This window comes from Varroa jacobsoni, unplaced genomic scaffold (genome assembly GCF_002532875.2).
Source record: "Varroa jacobsoni isolate VJ856 unplaced genomic scaffold, vjacob_1.0 scaffold_1434, whole genome shotgun sequence".
In the NCBI taxonomy this organism is placed as follows: Eukaryota; Metazoa; Arthropoda; class Arachnida; order Mesostigmata; family Varroidae; genus Varroa; species Varroa jacobsoni.
The window spans coordinates 2,599-24,116 of NW_019214336.1; the positions used below are offsets into that span (position 1 = coordinate 2,599).

At 40.8% G+C, this 21,518-nt stretch overlaps 1 protein-coding gene across 2 annotated transcripts in view; it reads right to left on the minus strand.

The window, feature by feature from the left end:
- Positions 1–3,086: 3,086 nt before the first annotated feature.
- Positions 3,087–21,518, minus strand: part of LOC111270042 (metabotropic glutamate receptor 2) — a 118,175-nt gene continuing 99,743 nt past the window's right edge. Inside the window, exons 11-15 of one of the 2 annotated variants that reach the window (XM_022850033.2) lie at positions 19,860–20,173; positions 18,732–18,834; positions 18,436–18,535; positions 9,546–9,875; positions 3,087–7,773 (exon numbers count right to left, since the gene is read on the minus strand). In XM_022850033.2, coding sequence (XP_022705768.1) covers positions 7,016–7,773; positions 9,546–9,875; positions 18,436–18,535; positions 18,732–18,834; positions 19,860–20,173 — 1,605 coding nt within the window. In that variant the 3' untranslated portion in view covers positions 3,087–7,015. Of the gene's footprint in view, positions 7,774–9,545; positions 9,876–15,366; positions 16,309–18,435; positions 18,536–18,731; positions 18,835–19,859; positions 20,174–21,518 lie in introns of those variants that run through there. The other variant, XM_086972338.1, reaches the window with a different exon arrangement.

The window sequence follows — 21,518 nt, forward strand, 5'->3', positions numbered from 1 at the left end:
TAAAGAAAGCTAGCAGTAGCAGTAGCAGTACCGTTATAGAGATTATCCTAGCCACGGCTATCTGAAGAACAATCATACTCATAAGCTTCTAATCGTCAGCCAATACAGACACGAATGCATGACCAAACACTATTATTATCAGTCGAGGGGATAACTAGCTATCAGGAACTTTAGCTAAATCCAGTTAGAGCGATATGCGTGTCGTTCTACTGCTCAGCGAAGAAAAAGCACGCAGTTAAGTTTTGCCTATTCATCTAGCATAGGACATGCAACCGAGCATTACGATTTCTTTGGGTTTCAACCGAAGACACGGACAGAACGCAGCGTTGCTCCTATATCATCTACCCTCCCGTACACCAGGTCCCTCTGTATACTATATACATTAATTACATGTACGTTCGTACATATATACATATGTAAACTGAAGTACACAGGTTTGCGTTAAATTTTTACCGTTTGATCGGTTCTTGCATTCGTATGCCAGCTCGTCATCGACAGTGCAGCGGGCTCCACGCACATCGTAGGTGGACAAGATGAGACAGAATGGTAAGCACCTAGAATCAGGATATCAGACCCACAAGAACACTATTCATAGTGGTCTGTCAACTGTTGTTGGTACATGCGCTTTACGATATCGTAATACATTCGTGCAGTGATCTCGCGCTTACCAAGTGAAGACCAGCCCTGCACAAGTCCCGCCCAGCTGGAGCTTGTCTGCCCCAAGACAAAACGCCCAACTACGTAAACGAAAATCGTCATTTATCTGGGCCTGTAAAAATTAACTTTTCTCTCTTCTACTAGCGAATAGGGAACTATTCCGTTTCAAGACGTTGATGCGTCGCGGCAAACGGCGCGCCAATATTTGCATCGTTACCTAGCTACCGACCCATTCGGCCTGTTCGGCAAATCAAGATGCTTAACCAAGGCATTTGGGCTTGGCCTGCACCCACTACGCACTTCCAATGGCGTCAGCGAATTTACACATAATGGCTGTAAACTGCGATTGATAGCTTTTTCTTCTTTGAACGGCGTTACCAGATAAGGTTTAGAAAGCAGTCTGAGCCTATCTTTCGGCCGCAGTTAAACTCAGTGTGGCCTCAAAACAAAAACTAATGTACCGTGTGTCCCCAATCGTAATACATTGGTTTCACTATTTATGTAGGACCTATTTGCAACTACAGACATGATGCTTCGAATAAACTGTTCCGCTAGGACATACCTGTTTTAAGCGGTTGCTGTCACAGCCATTAACAATATTTTTAGGAAGTCCACTATTAGTTGGAACCCTAGTCGTGGTGTAGGTGTAATCATGGGTAGGTAACCACGCGTCCGTAAGTCATATCCTGTCACACTATGTACATGCAGTATTCGTATACGGAGTTACCACTTATACATGCCTGTTGTTTCATCAAATCCTAGATTTATCAAACAAAAGTTCATCCTCAGTTGATACTGGGGTCGACATCAAGAATCCGATGATTTTACCCTAAAAAACCTGATGGTACTAAACGGTTTCAGGTTTTAGCAGGACCAATATCTTTTTTCCATATGGATAGGGTAACCTAATGCATTCAGATTTATGTATTTTCCACACGGATGCCAATATTTAAACAGGGTGGAACATTTACTAAGCTATCCATGAACGCAGCGATACCTTCATTTATCTCATGTTCGATTCGATTATGAAGCTAAAACGATGATCATATTATCCATGAATTGAATTCGATGACAAGCAAAGCAATGGACAAGCGCTATAGTCATCGAGCGTCAGAATAACAGCAAACAACATCAACGAAACGGTTGCCCTACGTGCTAAGCATCCTGTAAAGACCATCAAAACCCATCGTCGTTAGTAAAAGTTCTCCACTAGTCGTGCCCAAACGACCCACAACACATGTGCTTCGAGCAGCAGAAGATAGTTACTAATAATCTATAGAAACTCTAATCCATTGTATGTATATTAATTATATCGATAGGTGTACAAATCGCGCCCGTTTACACAGAAGTTAAGCAAGAGATTCACACAGGATAAACCACAAAATAACCCATTATTTACTTTGTGGCAAACTTTTCTTTTTTCTTTTTTTTTTTTTTATCATGACGCATTTTCGGCTAATCTATGCTTGCATATATATTTGTGAAAACAGCTTCTTTTTTTTCTTAGTATCATAGCTGGCGGATGTAGATGTTTTCACGGTCGGACGATTTCATAATGGGCTAATACATTACAGGTGTCAACAAAACTGTCTTGAGTTCATTCTCTGCTAAGGCTGGATATATGAACGAGACTCGATTAGATATATTTCTATTATACACTGCCGGGTATATGGTTATAGGTTCATACTGAACTTGGCTATTTGCGCGTGACAGCCTCATAATAAATGTCCCAAGACTCCACCGGGTGCCTCCTCTCGCAGCAAACTGACCTTTCGACATGCCCACTTAATCTGTGAGCTCGTTTTTGTGTTGGCTGTTAGAAGAGATAACGTTGATTAAGGTAAGAGAAACACTGAAAGATGACTGAAATGTTTGTATTTTATCGATGAAAGTCTACATTCAAACAGTGTTCATCCACACGTAAGATCGGATGGTGTGAACTTCAAGTCGTAAATTTTTTGTGAAGATTGCCTTATTGTGGGTGGGGGGGGAGGGAGGGAGGGGGTCGACCCATCAGGAAACGTTAATCTTCAGAGCCTGTTTCCGTCATTTTATGCATGTGCTCTCTCTGAAGAGAGTGCCACGTCCACATACGCCAGAGTTCATCAAAGCTAGTCTAGTAAGATATCCAATAATTATGAACAGGTCGAACTTGTTACGATATCGTCATTGCTTAGCGGATATGTGCGTACATGTATCAGATTGTTTGGCTCTGATACGTGCCGCGCGTCGAAAACATAGTTTTGTCATTTTCTTCACTTGAAATACACAGGATTCTCAACAGGCCCAGCAATACCTTTAAATGCTATGGGTAAAATTTCATCTAATGTTTATGGTTTAAGGACGTATAATTATGTCTTTGCGCATATCTCTTTAATCCGAACCTAAATGGATAGTTATCATACTCTGTCGAAGAAGGGTGCTTGCAGTTACAGTTTTTGTTGTATTTATAGCATTTTTATTTTAAATAAAAGTAGTACAAAATATTAATTTTTCACATAGTTAAATACAAAATCGTTATTTCGCTTCTATGAAATAAGTATAAAGGTAAAAAGTAACGTTTGCTTAACTAACTAGTTTCTGCCCGGCTTCTGAGTTTAGCGGAGAAGCTCAGATCCGCATCGCCATTTTACGCTTTGCATCAGTAGAAACTCGCATTTCTGGAAGCGGTCACGGAGAGCTCGTCGCTGGTTCTGCCTTAATCATAGGTAGATTATAGTTTATCTTATATTTAAAGCATTGCGTTATAGAGACATTATGAGCTGTTAAAATAGCCAATAACACCTATTGAAAACTTTCACGGGACACCGTCATGGCAGGCCTGATACTTATGTCATCTTTACTCTTAGAGTAAATTCTTCAAGTAAATAGTAATATTTGAATAACTCCCTATTTACATGTACTTTATAAATAATTGTATAGCAAGTATCGTTACTATCGTTGAAACTATATCTGCCTTTTTAGCTTTCAAACTAAGGTTCCTCGAACTTCACGCCTATTCAGTGATATGGGCCTGTTATTATTCCAGTAATACGGAACATCTTGATAAATGTTTTGTTTAGTGGGTTCTACAAATAATTACTTGACTACTAATTACTAAATACTTGACAAAATGCTAGTATATCATTTTATAGGAGTCTGCCTCGTCCAGCCTGATTCCCTATTATTATCATTATTATACAAACCCTTTTCTTTCACCCCTTGTTCTCTTCTCGATCTCGAAGAGTTTTACTTATGGGCCCACCCATGCGCCTGCTTTATTGACTGTTTATTGTTCTGTTCTACCCTAAACTGTGTTGTGACATAACATCGTCTTTGTTCTGTCTAAATGGTATATTTCGTTGTGGGCGCTGTACGAGGATGACGTGAGCATATCTCTGTAACTGCCCCTTGCTTCCCGAATAACTTTTTGATACGGTTGTTCTTGATAATGTTGCCCTATGTTGCCCTTGTCAACAAATTTCGAGCATTCAACTTGGTGTGGCATAGCATAACACAATATGGTCACTTTTTTTTCTTCTTTAGTTTTTCAGTTATTTTCAGCGTTATTAATATTATAAAAATAGCAAAATAGTTCACGACTCTCTCGTTATGTCGGGACTTTTTTATCTTGCCATGTCGTTCCTCATTACCTTCATTGGCCTTTTTCACACCTAATAACAGTTAATCAGCTATTATTAATCTACATTTTTACATACATCAGTTCTTCTAGAAGGCGATAGACAACTGCTTACATGCATGAGTTGTTATAACATTCAAATAGTATGACATAATTAAGATCAGTTACGCCTGATGCCGGGCCCATGTCCTATGACTCTCATTTTTGAGCCTGTTTTTTACAGTTATTGGTCGTTCGCGCGGTCTGCCACTTCGTTCGCCAGTTTCATTTGTCGCAATTGCCGAAAACAGTTGTGCCGTGACGTTCGTATCGTTGGCTACGTTCGACCACTGTGTGACACGATCTGCAACCAGCGGCTTGTAACGTCTAGGTACATGTGACATAATAATCTATGTCTGGAGCGGTATGGTAGAAGGGAACGTAGAAAAGCCGAATTATTGTTATTGTATCATTAGATGTCTCTTGCTTTTGCTGTTCATATCGTTGATCTGACCTTGAAGCTTTCCAATCGTATTATTCAATTTTTTTTTTCAATTTGAGGTTTTTTAGTCGGAAAGCGCACGAACCCTTTCCTATTCTATCCATTCCCGATATTTGCCCTTATATCTCATGATGCTAAACAACGTCCGCTTAATATGCGAAACTTATGACAGATTAACATTCAGCCATCATTATTTTGTTTAGTTAGTTAGTGTTGTTTTAGTTTACCTAAATTTATTTATAGATCTAACCTGATTCCATGGATCTGACAACCATGGTCCTGGTGACGTTCTGTTTCAAACCCCACTTTGACGGCAGTTCTTCCTCAGAGAATAGACCAAAAAAAATCGTATATTTATTTCTTGCCCTTTCCCGATGTTCTCCACTCTTATTCCTCCATTCTCCACCTTAGGTTAACCACTAGTCGAATAACACTTGCCACCTACCTACTGATTATACTCATCTCCTTCGAGAACGTTACATCTGAAACTGGCATGTGAAGTTATATGTTTCGTTAACGGTAGGCACCATATAATCTTACCGTATAATAGTCAATCATCTCATTCATTGGCTTCGGACGTCGCCTTATGGCGTTCTCTGCACGACTTACCGGCTCCATTTTCTGTTGCTTTTTGCCCGTTTCAGGCTAGCTCCTGTTGCGCGTACGCGTTCGCTTTACGACTGTCGCCCTTCAAAATAGTGGAACAAAACTCCCTAGTTTAACCTCAGGCCATACGGCAGTTACCATACGTGACTAGTTCGATAAAAAAATGGTAATGATAACAAGCGTAATAATCAATCATAGTGTCGTAGTAATATCAATGAATGGCGGCAGCAACTCTAAGGACAAGAGTGCCTAATATATTGTAAATTATCGGCAGACAATGGAACCATTTTCATCACATGATATTCATATACTGGTGGTATTGACCTTTCGATCGCTGAATGACGACTGCAAATAAAATACCGCAGTTTGTTTAGTGGGCGTCGCTGGTAGCCACTAGTTCTGACGTCAAACGATTCCCATCACCGGGTAGCCGATACGTATGTTCATCGCTGTCGATTACGTTGTTTTTCGGGTTGTTTCTGCACCTCGTCCTTCTGTTCTCTTCGCTGTATGTGTTGTTACGGTTGAAGTAATATATCTGCCTAATTACTTGGTTATCGACATTATTCATATAGATCTAATAGCAATATCATGGTCATAATATAATAATAAATCTATTATTCAACGTGATCCCGTATGTGGGATCCCGCTTTGGTCATCGATCACTGGCGTTTTTGTTTGCTATGTTAATAAATGGCCGTACCCCTGTCCCTTGCTCAGATCGTGTATCTTGTTTGTTCACTGTTGGCGAAAAGCAGCGAGAGATCGCAGTCTCCACCTTGACATAGCTGAAAAGAATCAACGAATTCTTCTTTGTCCTTCCATTGATTCATAAGGAAAAAGCGCCTTTGAAGTAATTGTTTATTCTCGTATTTACAGACAGGGAAATACACGACGTAAATCGATAAATTGGTATAGAAAACAGCGAGTGATTGGCAGCTATTTTAAAGATGCCATGTAATTTCGGTCGGGACAGTACATTGCACGTAAGCACCTGCTCTCGCTCGACGCAAGGCCCCGTGCATATTCTATGATCCATGAGAATATATGTGATATTCTGCCCGGCTTAACGTTATCATGACGTGCAGCGCAAATGATTTTCAATTAATGTGACGGTTATTCAGCTCTCTACGCCGCTATCGTCATCAATTCAGTCACGATCCTTCTCGTGTTTTCGCTTCATTCACGTTTATCTCTCTGTTTCGCTACTATAGTTATACTGGCGAATTTCCCATAGCATCTCTATCACTGTATTATGTGGACGTTATGCTTATTACTACTAAAAATGTAATTATAATTAGCCGTCATCAATCTTAATCATCAGCAACCCGCGGCGACGGACATTTGAAAACAATTATCGTGACCCAGTGTTGTTAAATATGTTCTTGTTCAACCAAGAAAAATAACCGGACGATGTTTGCTTTTGTTATTGTTTTTATGTTGCGCCATCGTGTTTAGTGGCGTTGTCATTCCGCCCTTTATCGTGGCCTAACAGGGGAGACGCAGTGATGCGTTTTTTTTTTTCTGGGACGTTATCTCTGCCATTTCTATGTTATCTTTAGTTTGTTGCTGTTATTCTTATTATACTTGTTTCTGTTACAATAGGCCTAACAAGTACATAGTCTAGGGTCTGCCATTCATGGGCTATGCTACTACAACTGTACGTCTCCCCCCGAACTACTGATGATCTGACCACCATTGTGGCGGTTCCATAATCCGCCGCCATCACTACCTCCGCCGGTGGCAGCAGTTGCTATCGTGCGCAAGCGGTCGGTTTCCTTGGGTTCCTGCCCTTGAACTATACTATCGTCCGCTGCGACCTTGCCCAAATCGGCACTGATCGCCCTGGCCAAAAAACCCGTCCTGCCCGTATCGTTTATGCTCAACTCGGTGACGGATCCATCTCCGCCAATCCCGCTACCGCGAAAGTCCCGCTGTTGCAGATCTTGCTGCTGGTATTGAAGATCTCTGGGCTGCTGTTGGTGTGACTGGTGCTGACGTCGAAAGCTTCCCGTGGCAACGTTTTCGCTAGCACAGACATTGTGAGACATCTGTGAAGGGCCGTGGTTGTGTCGAAACGATCGATTGTAATTCGGCGATGCGCAATCGCTCCCTGTCGATTTGACCGACTCGTTGCTACTTGTCAGCGTATTCCAATTAGGTGTCTGGGTGGCAGCACAGCACGAGGCGAGCGCCGTAGAGGATTTCGCTGCCAGGCCATCTATGTTCGCACCTAATTGCTGGTTAGCGCCTGGCAGGTATTGTTGGTTAGCCAATATGCCGTAGTCGATGACACCGCTAGAATATCCGGTCCCGCCGAACAGCTCTAGATCGTCGGATTGCGTCGCGCACTCAACGTGTCGCCTTTGCATTGACTTGAGCATTGCACCGTAGCGCTGCTGTACCATTCCTGTGGACGGCGTTGACAGGGAACGACAGTAGAACACGACAAAAAACGTGTTAAAAAAATGCGCAGTTGATGAAAATATGTGAGCAGAACGTTACTTGTTACTAACAGCTGATATTAGGTAACCGGTGTAGGGTCTTGCAAGCGGCGGCGCTGATCGTTCCGGTTTCCTAGTCCCTTCCGGCGAAAGTGAGACGCTCCGTAATTTAAAACACATCGCACCAGTTACGTCCTTCTTTTTAAAAACATATCCAATCTATTTCCGGGAGATGAAATTGCATTAAAGCCACGGGCTCAATGGCCTTCATAAATATTTGATTTTTGCGCAAGCTTTTATGATTGCATCATCCCAATAGACGTGGGGGGCATATAGCAGTGGAACTCGGCACATAAACATACAGATATCCACATAAATAAAACTCTAGAACAATGGTTGGGCAATGGATGAAGCTAAAAAAAACGCAGCTCCATATGAGAATACGCTTTTAAGCGAAGCTGGCTTGGAATAAGTGGCTTGTAACTTCAACTATGGAACCCAAAGAGTTTCCGATAGATATAAACCCTCAGTTACCTTTTAAACACAAACATTTTGATTTTAAAATTATATATATGTGGACATAGCTTCGACACGTGCACTGTAGACACTTTGTCCTGCCTTTGTCAACATTTTGAGTCTAAATTTGTGAATGCATGCTTTGCATCCATAGGTCTATATAAATTGTAGTTTTCGAATAATCGCAGCACAAATTATGCGCACTGACTTTTCCTCCGTTAAAAATAGTTACGAAACATATATGTGCAGCAGATAGCGAAAATCCTGCGTAGCTCTGCCGGCAAAGACGAGCATAAACCACTCAGCCTGCCGCTGTTTGCATCCGAACCAACTCATTTCTTCGTCCTAATAGGGTTCAAATGATGGCGTTTCAAAGGAAATAGGAGAAAGAAAGGCGAAACGCATAGCGGATTTACCATCGTCGCTGTGTTTGTAATATGACAAAGTACGAAACGGCAGCAGCGATGATGCTAATCGTGACTTTAAACAAACAAAGAACAAACTAAGAACACGGCAGTGACGACGAACGAACCCTCGGCCATTCTAGGTGAAACCCGAAGAAATCAACATCATGTCAAAGGCAACCCAACAGCGCGCAGCGGCCAATGGCAAGCGAACAAAAAGGCCAAGTCTATCAGCAATGACTGCTCGTTCATTTTGGTCTCAAGCTGTCCCGGCCTGACGCGGACCACCTGCGGTCCCCGAGCAGGGCCCACGGCTCGTCTCGCAAGCCCAAGTTCCACACCAAGCGTGGTCTGTTTCCTTCGAATCCTGCAACCGCTTGATCCCCAGTACATTCCTGTGTATCCTCGTTTGTCAACGCTTGCTTTAACCATCTGCCTTGTGACACTGTCAGGTACGCTATGAAGCATTAGGGACCGAAGCACAGGCCAGACGGACGACCAAACAATAGGCCGCCGTAACGGTAGAGCAGTTGCCAATATTACACTAGGTTGCTATAGAGAGCTACTCAAAGGTCGCCACTGGCAACCTCTAACAACGAGACAGCAAGTAAGTAAGGGTTGTACAACGGCTGCAGAACCGGCCCAAACGGGCATTGCGGCAGTAAAGCGATTCGCGCAACATCACAAACCATTAAACTAAGCAGGTCATTTGTGTTTCATGCTTTTCCCGAAAGATGACTAACCTATTGATCGCGTAATGACCGAGATTGGTCAATTAAGAAGTCAGCAAACACGTACATCTCTGCTATTGCACTCACCGACTGGTTGTCGTACGTTCTTCTCAGGGTGCAACAAAATGATGTAGAGCTTTGGCGCGAACATACAGACAAGCGTGACACTAGCCGACAACGAGATTGAGACGCACATCACTGTAACGCCGATGGCCAATTGTGACGAACCCGGGCCGGACACAGTAAGATATAGTGGCACGAACGATAGCCAGATGATACATGTCGTGTACATCGTAAAGCCAATATATTTCGATTCGTTGAACGCTTCAGGGATTGCTCGAGTAAGCACTGCGTATGCTGTACACACGCAAATCAACAGGGCCGGATACGTGAACGACACTAGGCACCATGAAGATCCTACACAAGCGGAAGCGCAAAGAAATACAGGCGTATGTTATAGAAATTTAATCGAAAATTACTTGCTATGAGATGTTAGTCACTATGATCATAATTATAGTCACAGCGTGTAGTATCACGTTACTATTAGTTTAATGTAGGACAACTTCCAGAAACTATAGTAAGTTGTGTCGCAATTCAAAACAATTCTATCTCTAGGTGTGAATTCGCCAAAGCGAACTCGCTATGCTAACGTGACTTTATATATACTTTATAGGTTAGTTGCTTCGGATGTTTTCTGCAAAGTAAGATTCAATACAACGATCATAGGAAAAGTAGATAGCTAACTATACGCACCCCACGCCATTCGCAGTGTTCCTTCAAAATATGTGCTCAAGTTCAATTTAATCCGTGTGGTTGGGTGTGACTTTGCGGGTGAACTTATGAAACAACGAAAGCTTACAGGGCAGCACAAATTGCACACGTCAGGCAGGAAAAGACAAACACTGGCAACCCTTTCCGTAATTAGCTTTATTTCTCATTGTGGACCCAGCCGGGGCCATTATGACGACGTTTGATGTCTATCTATATTACATTGTGGTCAGATGTCATGCGCGGGGCTCTTAGAGAAAGAACAGGACTACGGCCCACTTAGCCATAACCTTACTTGGATGGCTCATAACTCATCTATAGATACTGTAAGTAACAGGTTATAAGAGTAGATTGTTCCACTGCGATTTACTCCACCCAGTGGCTTTTAGTTAAGTGCACTATGAATGGGGCTAAGAAAACGAATATTACGACAGTCAAAGAAGCGGTCCTTTATGGCCACAAATCCCTTCTATACTCCCAGGTATCGTCTCTTACATTAACCATTCAGGTAATAAACTGGCCACATATGACAGATGACCGTAAGGCAACGTTGAGGGTTCCGCCACAGAAGGGCTGATTTTCATTTCGCCGTAAGTAATCCTATCCTGCTACGACACTTCTATAAAAACACCAACCTTCATTCACCGATCCCGACAGCCTAAGGTGCCAAACTTAGGCCATCAGAATGTGATGTGATAATATTTAATCTTTTTTTTTGATAAATAATTACCGCATTCTGAATCGAATTTTCCGTTGAATAGCAATGCTACCATAGATATCCATCGTTCAGTTGGTCCTATAATAATACAGGCCATCGACAATATCGTGGTACGTGATTATTTTTAAATAAGCATTTTATCCGTGGTCACTGCACTTTTTCCTATTCAACCCGCTACCAATGAAAAATGGTGTTAAGGCCGTTACGCCTCTAAACAGAACTACCCATTCAAATACGTTAAGAAAACTAGTCCTTCGACTGCGATACGGGTTAGTCGTTTTGAAGCTATTTCTTTTTTTATACTTGCATCCAGACATACTTGACTATTGCGCAAAGTCATAATGGGGAGACCGTGTTTTCCTACACCAAATATTTACGGTATTATATAGCTGTAATAAAGATGGTGCAAGGCAGTATTTTTGAGACGACCAATTAATTCTGCTGGCAGGCGAAACAAATGTGCGGTACTGAAGGTACCGTTGGTTGAAGAAAAATAGCTCAAAGATGCGCTCATATGAATTGTTCAATATATATAGATCATAGAAATATTGGTATTATGAAATGGGGGTAATTCTGGGAAGACTTCCCGCAATTGGGAACGTTCTATTATCGTCACGAGACGCATTCATCCCTGTCCGAAACATCATTCAAACAGTTTAGGTTGAGACGCGATTCAAGCAAATGCAATACGGAAGAAGGCATGCATGGGGTTTCCCAGTTAATAGCATTTCACGGATCAAGATAACTCTATGTACATTACTTCATTCTGAGGCCCTAATTAATTGTATAAATTAATTGTTTAATTCGGTGATCAGAAAAATATTAAACTTATTGTTGAATGGAGCAAGTGCTGGCGTGGGAATCCGCCGGGCTGCCAATTTGTCTGTACAACGTCAAGACAGCCTAACTGTTGAGCAGTCAATAGAAGTGTCGCGCTTAGCGTGTAAAATATCATTGTTCAATTGAATCGAACGCTGCATGCCGCATGATGAAAGACTGCGCGGTGACGTAGCGTTTATATAGTGATTTCTAATGCTAATATATGCGGCTACGTAGCTACATATTGATCTGTCGAAGAAGTACTGACCGCTTCTAAGCCGAAATCGATGTAAAGGTTTTCTGCAGTTAAAAACAATATAACCACACTAAATAGGTGCCATTTTGATCGACATTTTATCTGACTTCTGGTAATACCACAATCGCATCACTCTGGAATCCCGTCACCGGTTTCTTGGCAAAAAAAAATCATGATAGATCATTCTTGCATTCCTCCATTGAAATATCACCATGGAAGTTCTGCCGATGCAGAATTCGGGCTATACGTTGAAATTTAAAAGTTCTTTCAGATTTTGCTGCGTAGCTAGAGATGCACGTGGTCTAGCATTATCATTCTAGAAAACGATGCCTATTGAGTAGTTTTGACCCATTTTCTCAATGGCTTAACCGTGATCTTGTTGTTTATTCACAGTAGAAATTTAAATCAGTAAATTTTTTGCCGGTAGGCAGTAATGTATAGTGCATGACCCTTTTCCAGTACGTAGCAGCGCCTTCTTCGGCACCAGTCTGGGCTTTATCGAAGATTGTGGAATACGTTACCCTATTTTTCTATCAACCGTAATAAATATAACTCGACAAAGTTCTGCAAGTTCACATTCGATCGATTAAAATCGCGTACGTCAACCCAACATCGAGCTGTTTTTGTAGCGAGCTTCCGTTAAATTATCTAAACTCTGTTCAGTAGCTTTTTATAGCCGATATCGTGACCTTTTTTTAATGTACACAATAAGTTCATCAGCTTTTTTTTCTGTAACTGGTCGACCACTACAAGGAGCGTCTTTTACGTTGAAACCTTTCTTTCGTACACATTTTTATGGGCCTGGGCAGCATTTGTCATAATATAACGTATGTAACGTATAGCCAATTTTTCTAAAGTTTCACGCATATTTAAGGTTCTTTATATTAGTCTAAAAGCATTTCTCAAGTCTACTACCGTTAAGTTTCAACTTTCAAACGACGGCCCGGCGGAACTTATATTGCCTAGGATATGTAACTTTAACGACTTCTGACTAAAAAAACGGTTGTTTCTTGCGATATGCATCGAATAAATAAATGTTTATCCATTTAGCAGCTAAATATGCGCTTAGTCATGACAATGCATGAGCTGGATATGGTACTCATATGAAAATGATACAAGCACAGGTGTAGCATACTGTGCTCGAATAGCGATCCTTTATAGAAAGAACAATGAAAAACAAGCAAGGAGCCAATTGGCCCGCTGCGTAACTGAACAGTTTGAAACAGGACTGCTCTAGCGATTAATAGACTATACGACAGCGTGCTTCAGATACTTCGTTGATTTGTTAGCTGTGCCTTGCCTTCAGTGTTGGCAATTTTAACTTGTGTAGTTTGTGTAAAGTTTAAGAAAACGCAGTTTGTGTTTAAAGCAAAAAAAGAAGCCGTATGTGCTCTCGGATCGGTCCGGGATAGATGACGCAGGTTAATGTACATCAAACGATCCCGTTATGTGCAAGGGCGCACATTAAATTCGTCCACATGTTTTCCCTTGCCCAACACACAACATTTCGTTCATATGACGTATCAGGATCTTCGTTTGTTGAATGTAGTGCATAGGCTGTCTATACGCTGAAAGACCAGATGTTGAATTCTTCTGTGCAACGACACTACAAAGAAACGAGACTCATTATAATGCTCTCCGTATTACGCTCGATCATATCGCTTTTCTGCATTGAGTTATGCAGAAAACCTTGGTATCGGATCGCTAACACATGTAGCAGTTATTGTGCTTAACAGGTCGAAGTGACTAAAGATAGATTCCATTCACTCAATAAAAAAAAAACACATAATAATGATTAAAAATAACCTGTGACAATTTAAATGAACGTTTACATTATCGAAATGTGCAGGTAGGTAAACGTTCATGCTCTCGTAACGAGTGCCATTGTAGCGTCTCTGGTATGCTAGTTTTTAACAGTCTTGTTTTATGCTACACGAGCTGCGCCTTAAATGCAGTCCTACACGTATCTCCAAACATAAAACCCAAAACATTTATTAGGTAAGAACCTATACAATATTATTATCTTCCATAATACGATACAGAACCTTTCGACGACTCCGAAGATATCGAGGTCAAAAATGCTCAGTCGTTATTCAACATGATCGTACTCCTTGAATTTCAAATCAATTGGGATTTGGCACCATTTTGATCTATAACAGCGTAGCGATTCATGTAGTCAGCCACGATGTACCACCAAAAATCCTGGCCAAATAAACGAAAGCAAAACAACCGCGATAGCAGTCGAACAGTTTTCATCTGTCTACCTTGAGTCTGTATAGGCTGAAGGAGTTTTTGCGAAAAGGTCTATCAGCAAATTATCTGTAGACAATATCCCAACAGGTAGAGGCTTGTGCTTACATAGTAGTGACCTTAAGACTATAGCAGTTTCCACCTTAGCCATACAAATCTGTGCCACTGTCCATTTATGGAGAACTATCGCCTAACTGATAATACGTTTACATACTCATGGCAATTAGATGACCATTAAGGCTAATTTGGCGCTATCAAAGGTTCAAACTCTTTAGCATAACTCTGAGATGCCATAGATTTTCGAATAACATTTGCACAGACGCAATCCATAGGCGTAAACCTCACCATCTCATACGAGAATTATTTGCTGCACCATTTTTTTGTTAACAGTAACAGACGTTGCAACGCCAACAACAGCGGAGACCCCTTCATGTTAGTAGAAGACATAATATAAAAGCACTTTTGGCCAATTAGTTGCCACCTTGCTTCACTTGTTGTTGGTAGTCGACTTACTGATAGCACATATGTCGTTGGGGGAGCGGGGCAGGAGGACAAGGTATCTGACTTCTTAGCTGTAGTATTCAACGATAATACTGTGAGTTTTCCCGTTCGGTTACTTTAGTCTATTAATAACCAATGAAAAGATTTCTGCTCATGTTCCCTTCAGGGACAAGGAATCACGGGCGTTGTGCAAGAATTTGACTTTCATAGAGAAACATAGTCATCTTTGTCATTTCCTGTAGCATCCTGGAAGTGTTCCGCATTGTCCGATCGTCATTCATAGATGTCTTTACACGCACCGCCTCTAGTAATTGTTGTACGGCGACCAGCAGGAGCGTTTAACACTGTCTGGTCCGCACCTTCCTGGTTTATGTCATTAGATCCGGGCGCCCCAGTTGATCAGGCGTAGCGAACTGATCGGTGGGCAGTCCCGCGCAGTGAGCACGAAGGTGGACAATCATAGGATCAACGCGCGTCGGTACGACCTATTCTGAGGATTTCTTTGGGGTCGCTACATGGTAACAGGGGAACTTGGTCCGCTATCGAAACCATCTGAGAACGCTTACTCTTACGGAATACGTAGAAAACACAAATCATCAATGATTAAACAATAGACGACCATTTATTACCACATTAATTTAGCAGATAGCATAAAAGATATTAGTTTTTTTGCAGCGATATTGTTAAAGCTATATTATTGTATTAGCACCAAGCAATGTGCTACGAAGACACTGTATCGAGCTCGTCTGTACGCGCAACATTTACACATAAACAAAATACTCTAGGTGGAAGAAGGATAATTTTTTTTGCATAGTAAAGAAAGTGTATGTCATTTTTACCTTATTGGAAGTTTTTTGCCTCTCTTTCAAAGGTTTATCTTAAAGACACTTCTTTGGCGAGGCTGGGTTGCCCAAGCTCAATAAAAAATAAATAAAAGAATATGCTTTTTTCAAATTCTAAACCTCATAATAGTAGCTAAAGTTAAGTAATACTAGTCTTTTATGAGATGTTGAAAAGCCTAAAAGTAATAATATAAGCGAGCGTTGATGATTGCACCATCTGTCTTGCGTTATTGTTTCTTAATATAATCACACTTGTCGAATAGCATATATCTGTTTTATGTGGCGTCCAGTTCTAGGTTGATTGTAGCCTCAAGGTCTCAGAAAGAGCATAAAATGGGCCTAATGAAATAAATCCATATCGATCTTTACAACACGCTGCAGCTGATTTGGGGACATATACGAGTATGGCCTAGTTAGCGCACGGCTTAGATACTTCATTAAAGGAATGCGCAATACATTTTTGCTATTTCTATATTCGGGGTTCCATATAGCTGAAGGTCATATGCTTCACAATGCAGAAAGAAATTTTCGTTTTAGAATCAAGTAGAAACTTGCAAACAGAAAATTGGTCTTAAGCAAAATACTGTTATGGCATAACAACAGAAAACGATGTCCTGTGTTTTCGGCAGTTGAATTAAGACGAAAGAAACTATTGGCCAGTTAACAGGGTGCGGGCGCTCCAGTTGCAGCAGCAGTCTGTACCATAAAAAAAAAATATATATATTTCAGTTAATTTTCAGCATCGATGAATTCCCAAGCAATTGCTAGAACAAGTTGGCTACGACGTAAGACTGGACGTCCCCAATGGCAAATGTTATTACTAAATATGCTTATATCTGTGTATAATAACGTACATGGTCCGTGGTCATTTTCTGCGTCACATCTGTTATAATTGCGATATTAGCTTAAGTATTTTTACAACGTATTAGAGTGACACTACGAAGTAGATATTAGGTAACTTGTTTCTTCCTAATTCACGTGTAGTGGTATGGGGTAGCCTAACTTGGATAGAATCGAACTTGTTGATAAGAAGGAACTTTCGTAATTGTTTCAAGTATATCCATTCAGACGACATGGCGGAGCTACAGCTTCGTGGTTTATCAGGGTAGTCTTACATTATTAATAAGATCATATAGTGGAACGAATATAGCCTCTCTCTTGCATATATATTTTATGAAACGAATGAGATTGCCAGAACGAGCAAGTTCTACTGGAGGAATGACTTCTCTCCTTCCAGGGAAGCGTACGGGAAAGGCGACGTTGAAGGCTGATCAAAAGGTACGCTAGGTTTTGGCAGTATAAAAATCGTTAAAAAAAAAATAATAAAAAATCGTGAATTTACTGCCGATCTTTCCTGGTGTTTGAGTGAGCAAGAAACTGTGCTGCTCAGCGATAGCGATTGAGAGTATTGGCAAATAACCCAGGTCTGGGCTTCAATCAATAGTTTATCTAAATGACGCCACTGTAACATAAGAATATGTTGAATTTTTTCGAATGCACAGTTGTTCTAAAAATTAAATTGTATACATAGAATAGGGTACTATGCGACAATGGATGTGCTTCAGATAGGATATTTCTAATTAACTCATAATTTGCAACCTATGTGCCTTCTAATTAACTTGCTTGTGCGTCGAATCGACTTTATCGGTCTGTATTTGTTTAATTCTGCCTTTCAAAAAATTCTTCGCTTTAAACGCTTATTAAATGCATATATAGACTTATCAAAGCTTATAAATCGAAAATGTCCAATAAGTAATCTAAAAAAAAACGTTTTGTAAATAATTAAGCTGCTATCATCAGTAAAGGGGAGGGCACAAAGGAAAACGACGACGCAAAAAAGTATTCTAGCTTGAAATAAATGAGCTAATCAACGAAAATAGCGGCTAACTAAGATAGCCAATTTTTAATAGCATGATTAACCATTAAAAAAATGAGGATATATATATATATATATATAGATTAATGGGAGATAGAGATTGGTCTAGTAATTGGATGGACCCATACATCCTAAAAAAAAACCCTTTTTTTTTACTTTTTGGTTAGTCGCATCAAAAGGTAAAATTTTTACATTTCAGCTCTCTTCTGTAAAGCATACAGCCAAGTTTTTCATACGCTACAATGTGCTGGTTTACTTTGTTAGATACGTTTATCTAAACCACAGTATCCCGCTAAGGACTATTTGCATTGCTAACAGTGATCTTATCTCGGCATTCGGTAGTATGGCACATGCACGAAAAATAGCTCATGACTAGTGAGAAAAACTCGCCAGTAAAAAAAACGCGTCAAAGCGTCCTTTACACATCCCATCTCGTAGCTAACTAAGATCGGCATGTAGTGACCTTTACGTAGTATTATCGCAGAAAATCGACAAGCACTAGCAGGTACCTTCGTGCACTTTCTAAAGATCCTTGATGCTATACCTAAAAAAATGATTCCAATGACGTGAAAAGTATGACTAGAGCAACTAAATTTAAAAAAAAGATAGAAAATAAAACACTTTGTAAAGGTCAACGTGTTTCAGCGGACTATAAATGAATAAGTGAAGTCCTTTGTTGCGATAGCATCCGTAAAAAATCTTCTATAGCTTACATATAATGATACATAGATAATATGATTTGGTGTACCATTTTTATGCTGCACGCACACTGGCTTTGGCCTTATCTTTGGCACAACTGTTTGGCCTAGTTCAACATCGTGAATTGCACCACACCTCATAGACCCTATAGGTCATACTTAAATTAGGGTTTTTAAAGTTACATGGTTTATCACACCAAACATAGAATTTCTTTTATTCGAGAGAGAACGAGAAAGCCAATGACTGACCCAGAGTGGATTCACAGAGTAGTTGACTTTGTTCACGCGTTGGATAATGCTTGACAGCCCTTGGAGGAATGAACAGGAGCCATACCACGATAACGACCACCTGCAATGAGCAGACAGCAATATATGATGCATTTACAATCACATTATAGACGAGCAGCTTCTCTACGCACAGCTCTCACCCGACCCGTCTCTGGAGACCTCTTTGAAGTGGTTCTTCCTAGCGTAAGCTTGCTATGCCTTTTTCATAAGCGATGCTGAGAATGTATGTACATGTATATCTATACCTTTGAGCTAACCTGCAATGAAACAAGGATTGCGCAGATGATAAGTTGAGATTTTGGCGAAATGAACGACGGCCGTCTGCTGGTACGCTTACCAGCACGGAAAATGCGTGCAATCCTGGAACAAAAAAGAAGAATATTTATGCCATAACACCTATAGAGCCGTTTATATCATTAGCAACAGAAATATATGAATTTTGTTAAGATCTCTGTACATCTTGGACGTACAGAGTTCGGTACCTAAATTGGAACAAGAATCGAAAGGCTGTTTGTCGTAATGAGCACGCGGTCATTCGGTATCCTATAGTACCAGAACAAGTCTAGGTCCTTCTCCAACAAAACAACAGATCGTCACGTCCAACAATAGTACGTTGTGCCCCGCATTCGAGCGCAGATTAGCTATTGTCCAATCCTCTACTACTAAAATTGAAAGTGTACCTTACCATTATTTATGCGGCCGTTGGGCAACTCGACGAAGACTTTTTTAAAGTGAATCAGAGGGTCCTTAATAGAGCGTAGATTTAAAAAGCTCTTGAACACATCTTTTTGTTACAAAAATTATCAATCGTTTTATAGAGGAGAATATCAATTAGTAATTAGAATGTCCTGATAAGCTAGCCACCAGTTTTAGAACGTATTTTTGTCGGAATTTCTCGCATGTAACGTACTTAACGAACGATAATTTATCGAGTTTACACCTGTTAGTGTTGTTTGAGAATATGAAAGAGACACTTGGTGCCCAATTGAAGCGGTAAATAATAATTATAATAAATAAATGTTACTATCAGAAATAGCACAAATATCTATTTGTGTTTAGAAATGGTCCTAGAAATAAAACATACGAAAAAAAAAAAAAAAAAAAACTATATTTAGCTTCGCTTCCCTGTATATGCGTGATCTGTTTTATGCACACTAGATAACAATGTGGCTGAGCATTCTGCGAGGCTACAGGCACCCTGTCTAACCTTACACTATGACTTCATAAATAGATAAAAGTTAATCAATCGTTAGTCACTGACGATTTTAATAATACCATATAATAAATATCAACAATGACCATCGAGGTGTCGACTTCGATCTGGTATTAGAAGCAAGGAGTACGAAAGTATGTGCATGTTTGAGTGTGGGTCTAAATGCACCGACCTGTTACTCTTTGTTAGAATGGCGGCGTACACAATCGTAAAGCTGAGACTGACTCCAATGCGCTGTAGGCCGCATATTAAATCAGTTGGTTTCTGCACGAGTATGAATGTGACGCTGTAGCAAAGAAGGATTCCGGTCAATAACACTGCACTGAGTTCGCGGCCAGAGGCACGAACCACAGGCGTATCACGGTACCGTATGAACACGTAAATCACACAGAAGGTAAGGACGACACCGGCACTCGCGAATGCCATCGCTCCCGTCGCCCAACTTGATGCAGGGTTCACATGCTGCGCTGGTATCTCAAGACATACCTAGGACACACGCGGAAATTCAAAAGCGAGTTAGTTACCATTATTAAACTGTGGTCTCCGTTACCGAATGTTACCGATTGATTATGAGTGAAAATCGGCTTGAGACTGGCACAATTAGTGAAAATACTCTACGCACTTGAAGAGTTTGTTTTTCAGGATAGGATCTTTTTTCCTATTGTATAAATGTTTCAGTTTAGTATTGTAATTCAAGCAACTTAACAAAACTGCTTATTATAAAATATCTCGAATAGGAAAAAAGTATTCGAACAAAATAAGCCCAGTCGCATCATCGAATCGGGCCCACGTCACTCGTATAGGACACGCAATCTCAGCTGCGGGTGATGGCACTTCCGATTCGTCCGTTTATATCCCATATTAACGTATCGAATAGGATGCTTTTGAAAAACAGCCTAACCCGTCACTTCAATGGACCTAGTGGAAATTGCTTAACTGATCCGCTATCACGTAGGGCATAATCGTCAAGTGGCTACAGCCGCTTAGCCTCCGGAACAGGAGATTACGATTCTATCTTAGATGTTTGAAAAATACTTTAAATTTCCTTGTTTCTGCTTCAGCATTTGTAACACTACGTTGAAGTTTATGCGTCCCAACGTAATATCAGCATCGGTAGTTCGATGTCTTAAGTCCGTCTACAAAGGTAGTTATATATAACATCTCCTATGCAAATCGCAAACGCAGCGGCCTAGATGTGTGATGGCATAAAGAATATCACAGTGACCTGGCGTGTCTGTGTGTTTACTATCGAAAAAACCGACTGGCTGTCTTCGAAATGAACGAATAGTTAACGCTATTGAAGGTACGATATCACAATCATGTTACTCACGAATGAAAATTCATAGTTAATTAACGTAAATTTGAATCTATATTTAGGATAAATGTGGGCGGCTGTTGTGGGCGGTGATCATTCCTTGCTTGGTCCGAACAGCCGTCGATCCTTTGGGAGCGTCTGCAAGATTCTCATCTAATCATATGTAAGGATTTCATATACGGACGTTGTGAACAAGAGGCGGAAAAAGCAAAGCCATCATGCTGAGTCACAATACATTGCTTAAAAGGAGGGAGGAGGGAGTGCTTCACCGCTCCACTGTTCTTCAAGAAAGCGCTCCCAGGGACGCCTCCGGGGTCATAGGTGGCACTTACTACTTCATGGTGCGCGCTTCATGCGCCATCATGCCAGCCTGAAATAGGCTTGTAGATGCTCCAGGTGCTAAGTAGCGGTCTGGATGTGTACGGGAACATCCGTGTACGAAATTTTAGTGATAACACAAGCAAATGGGTACGTTTATGCTACCTTACTGATTATAGTTAGATGTGCGTACACAAT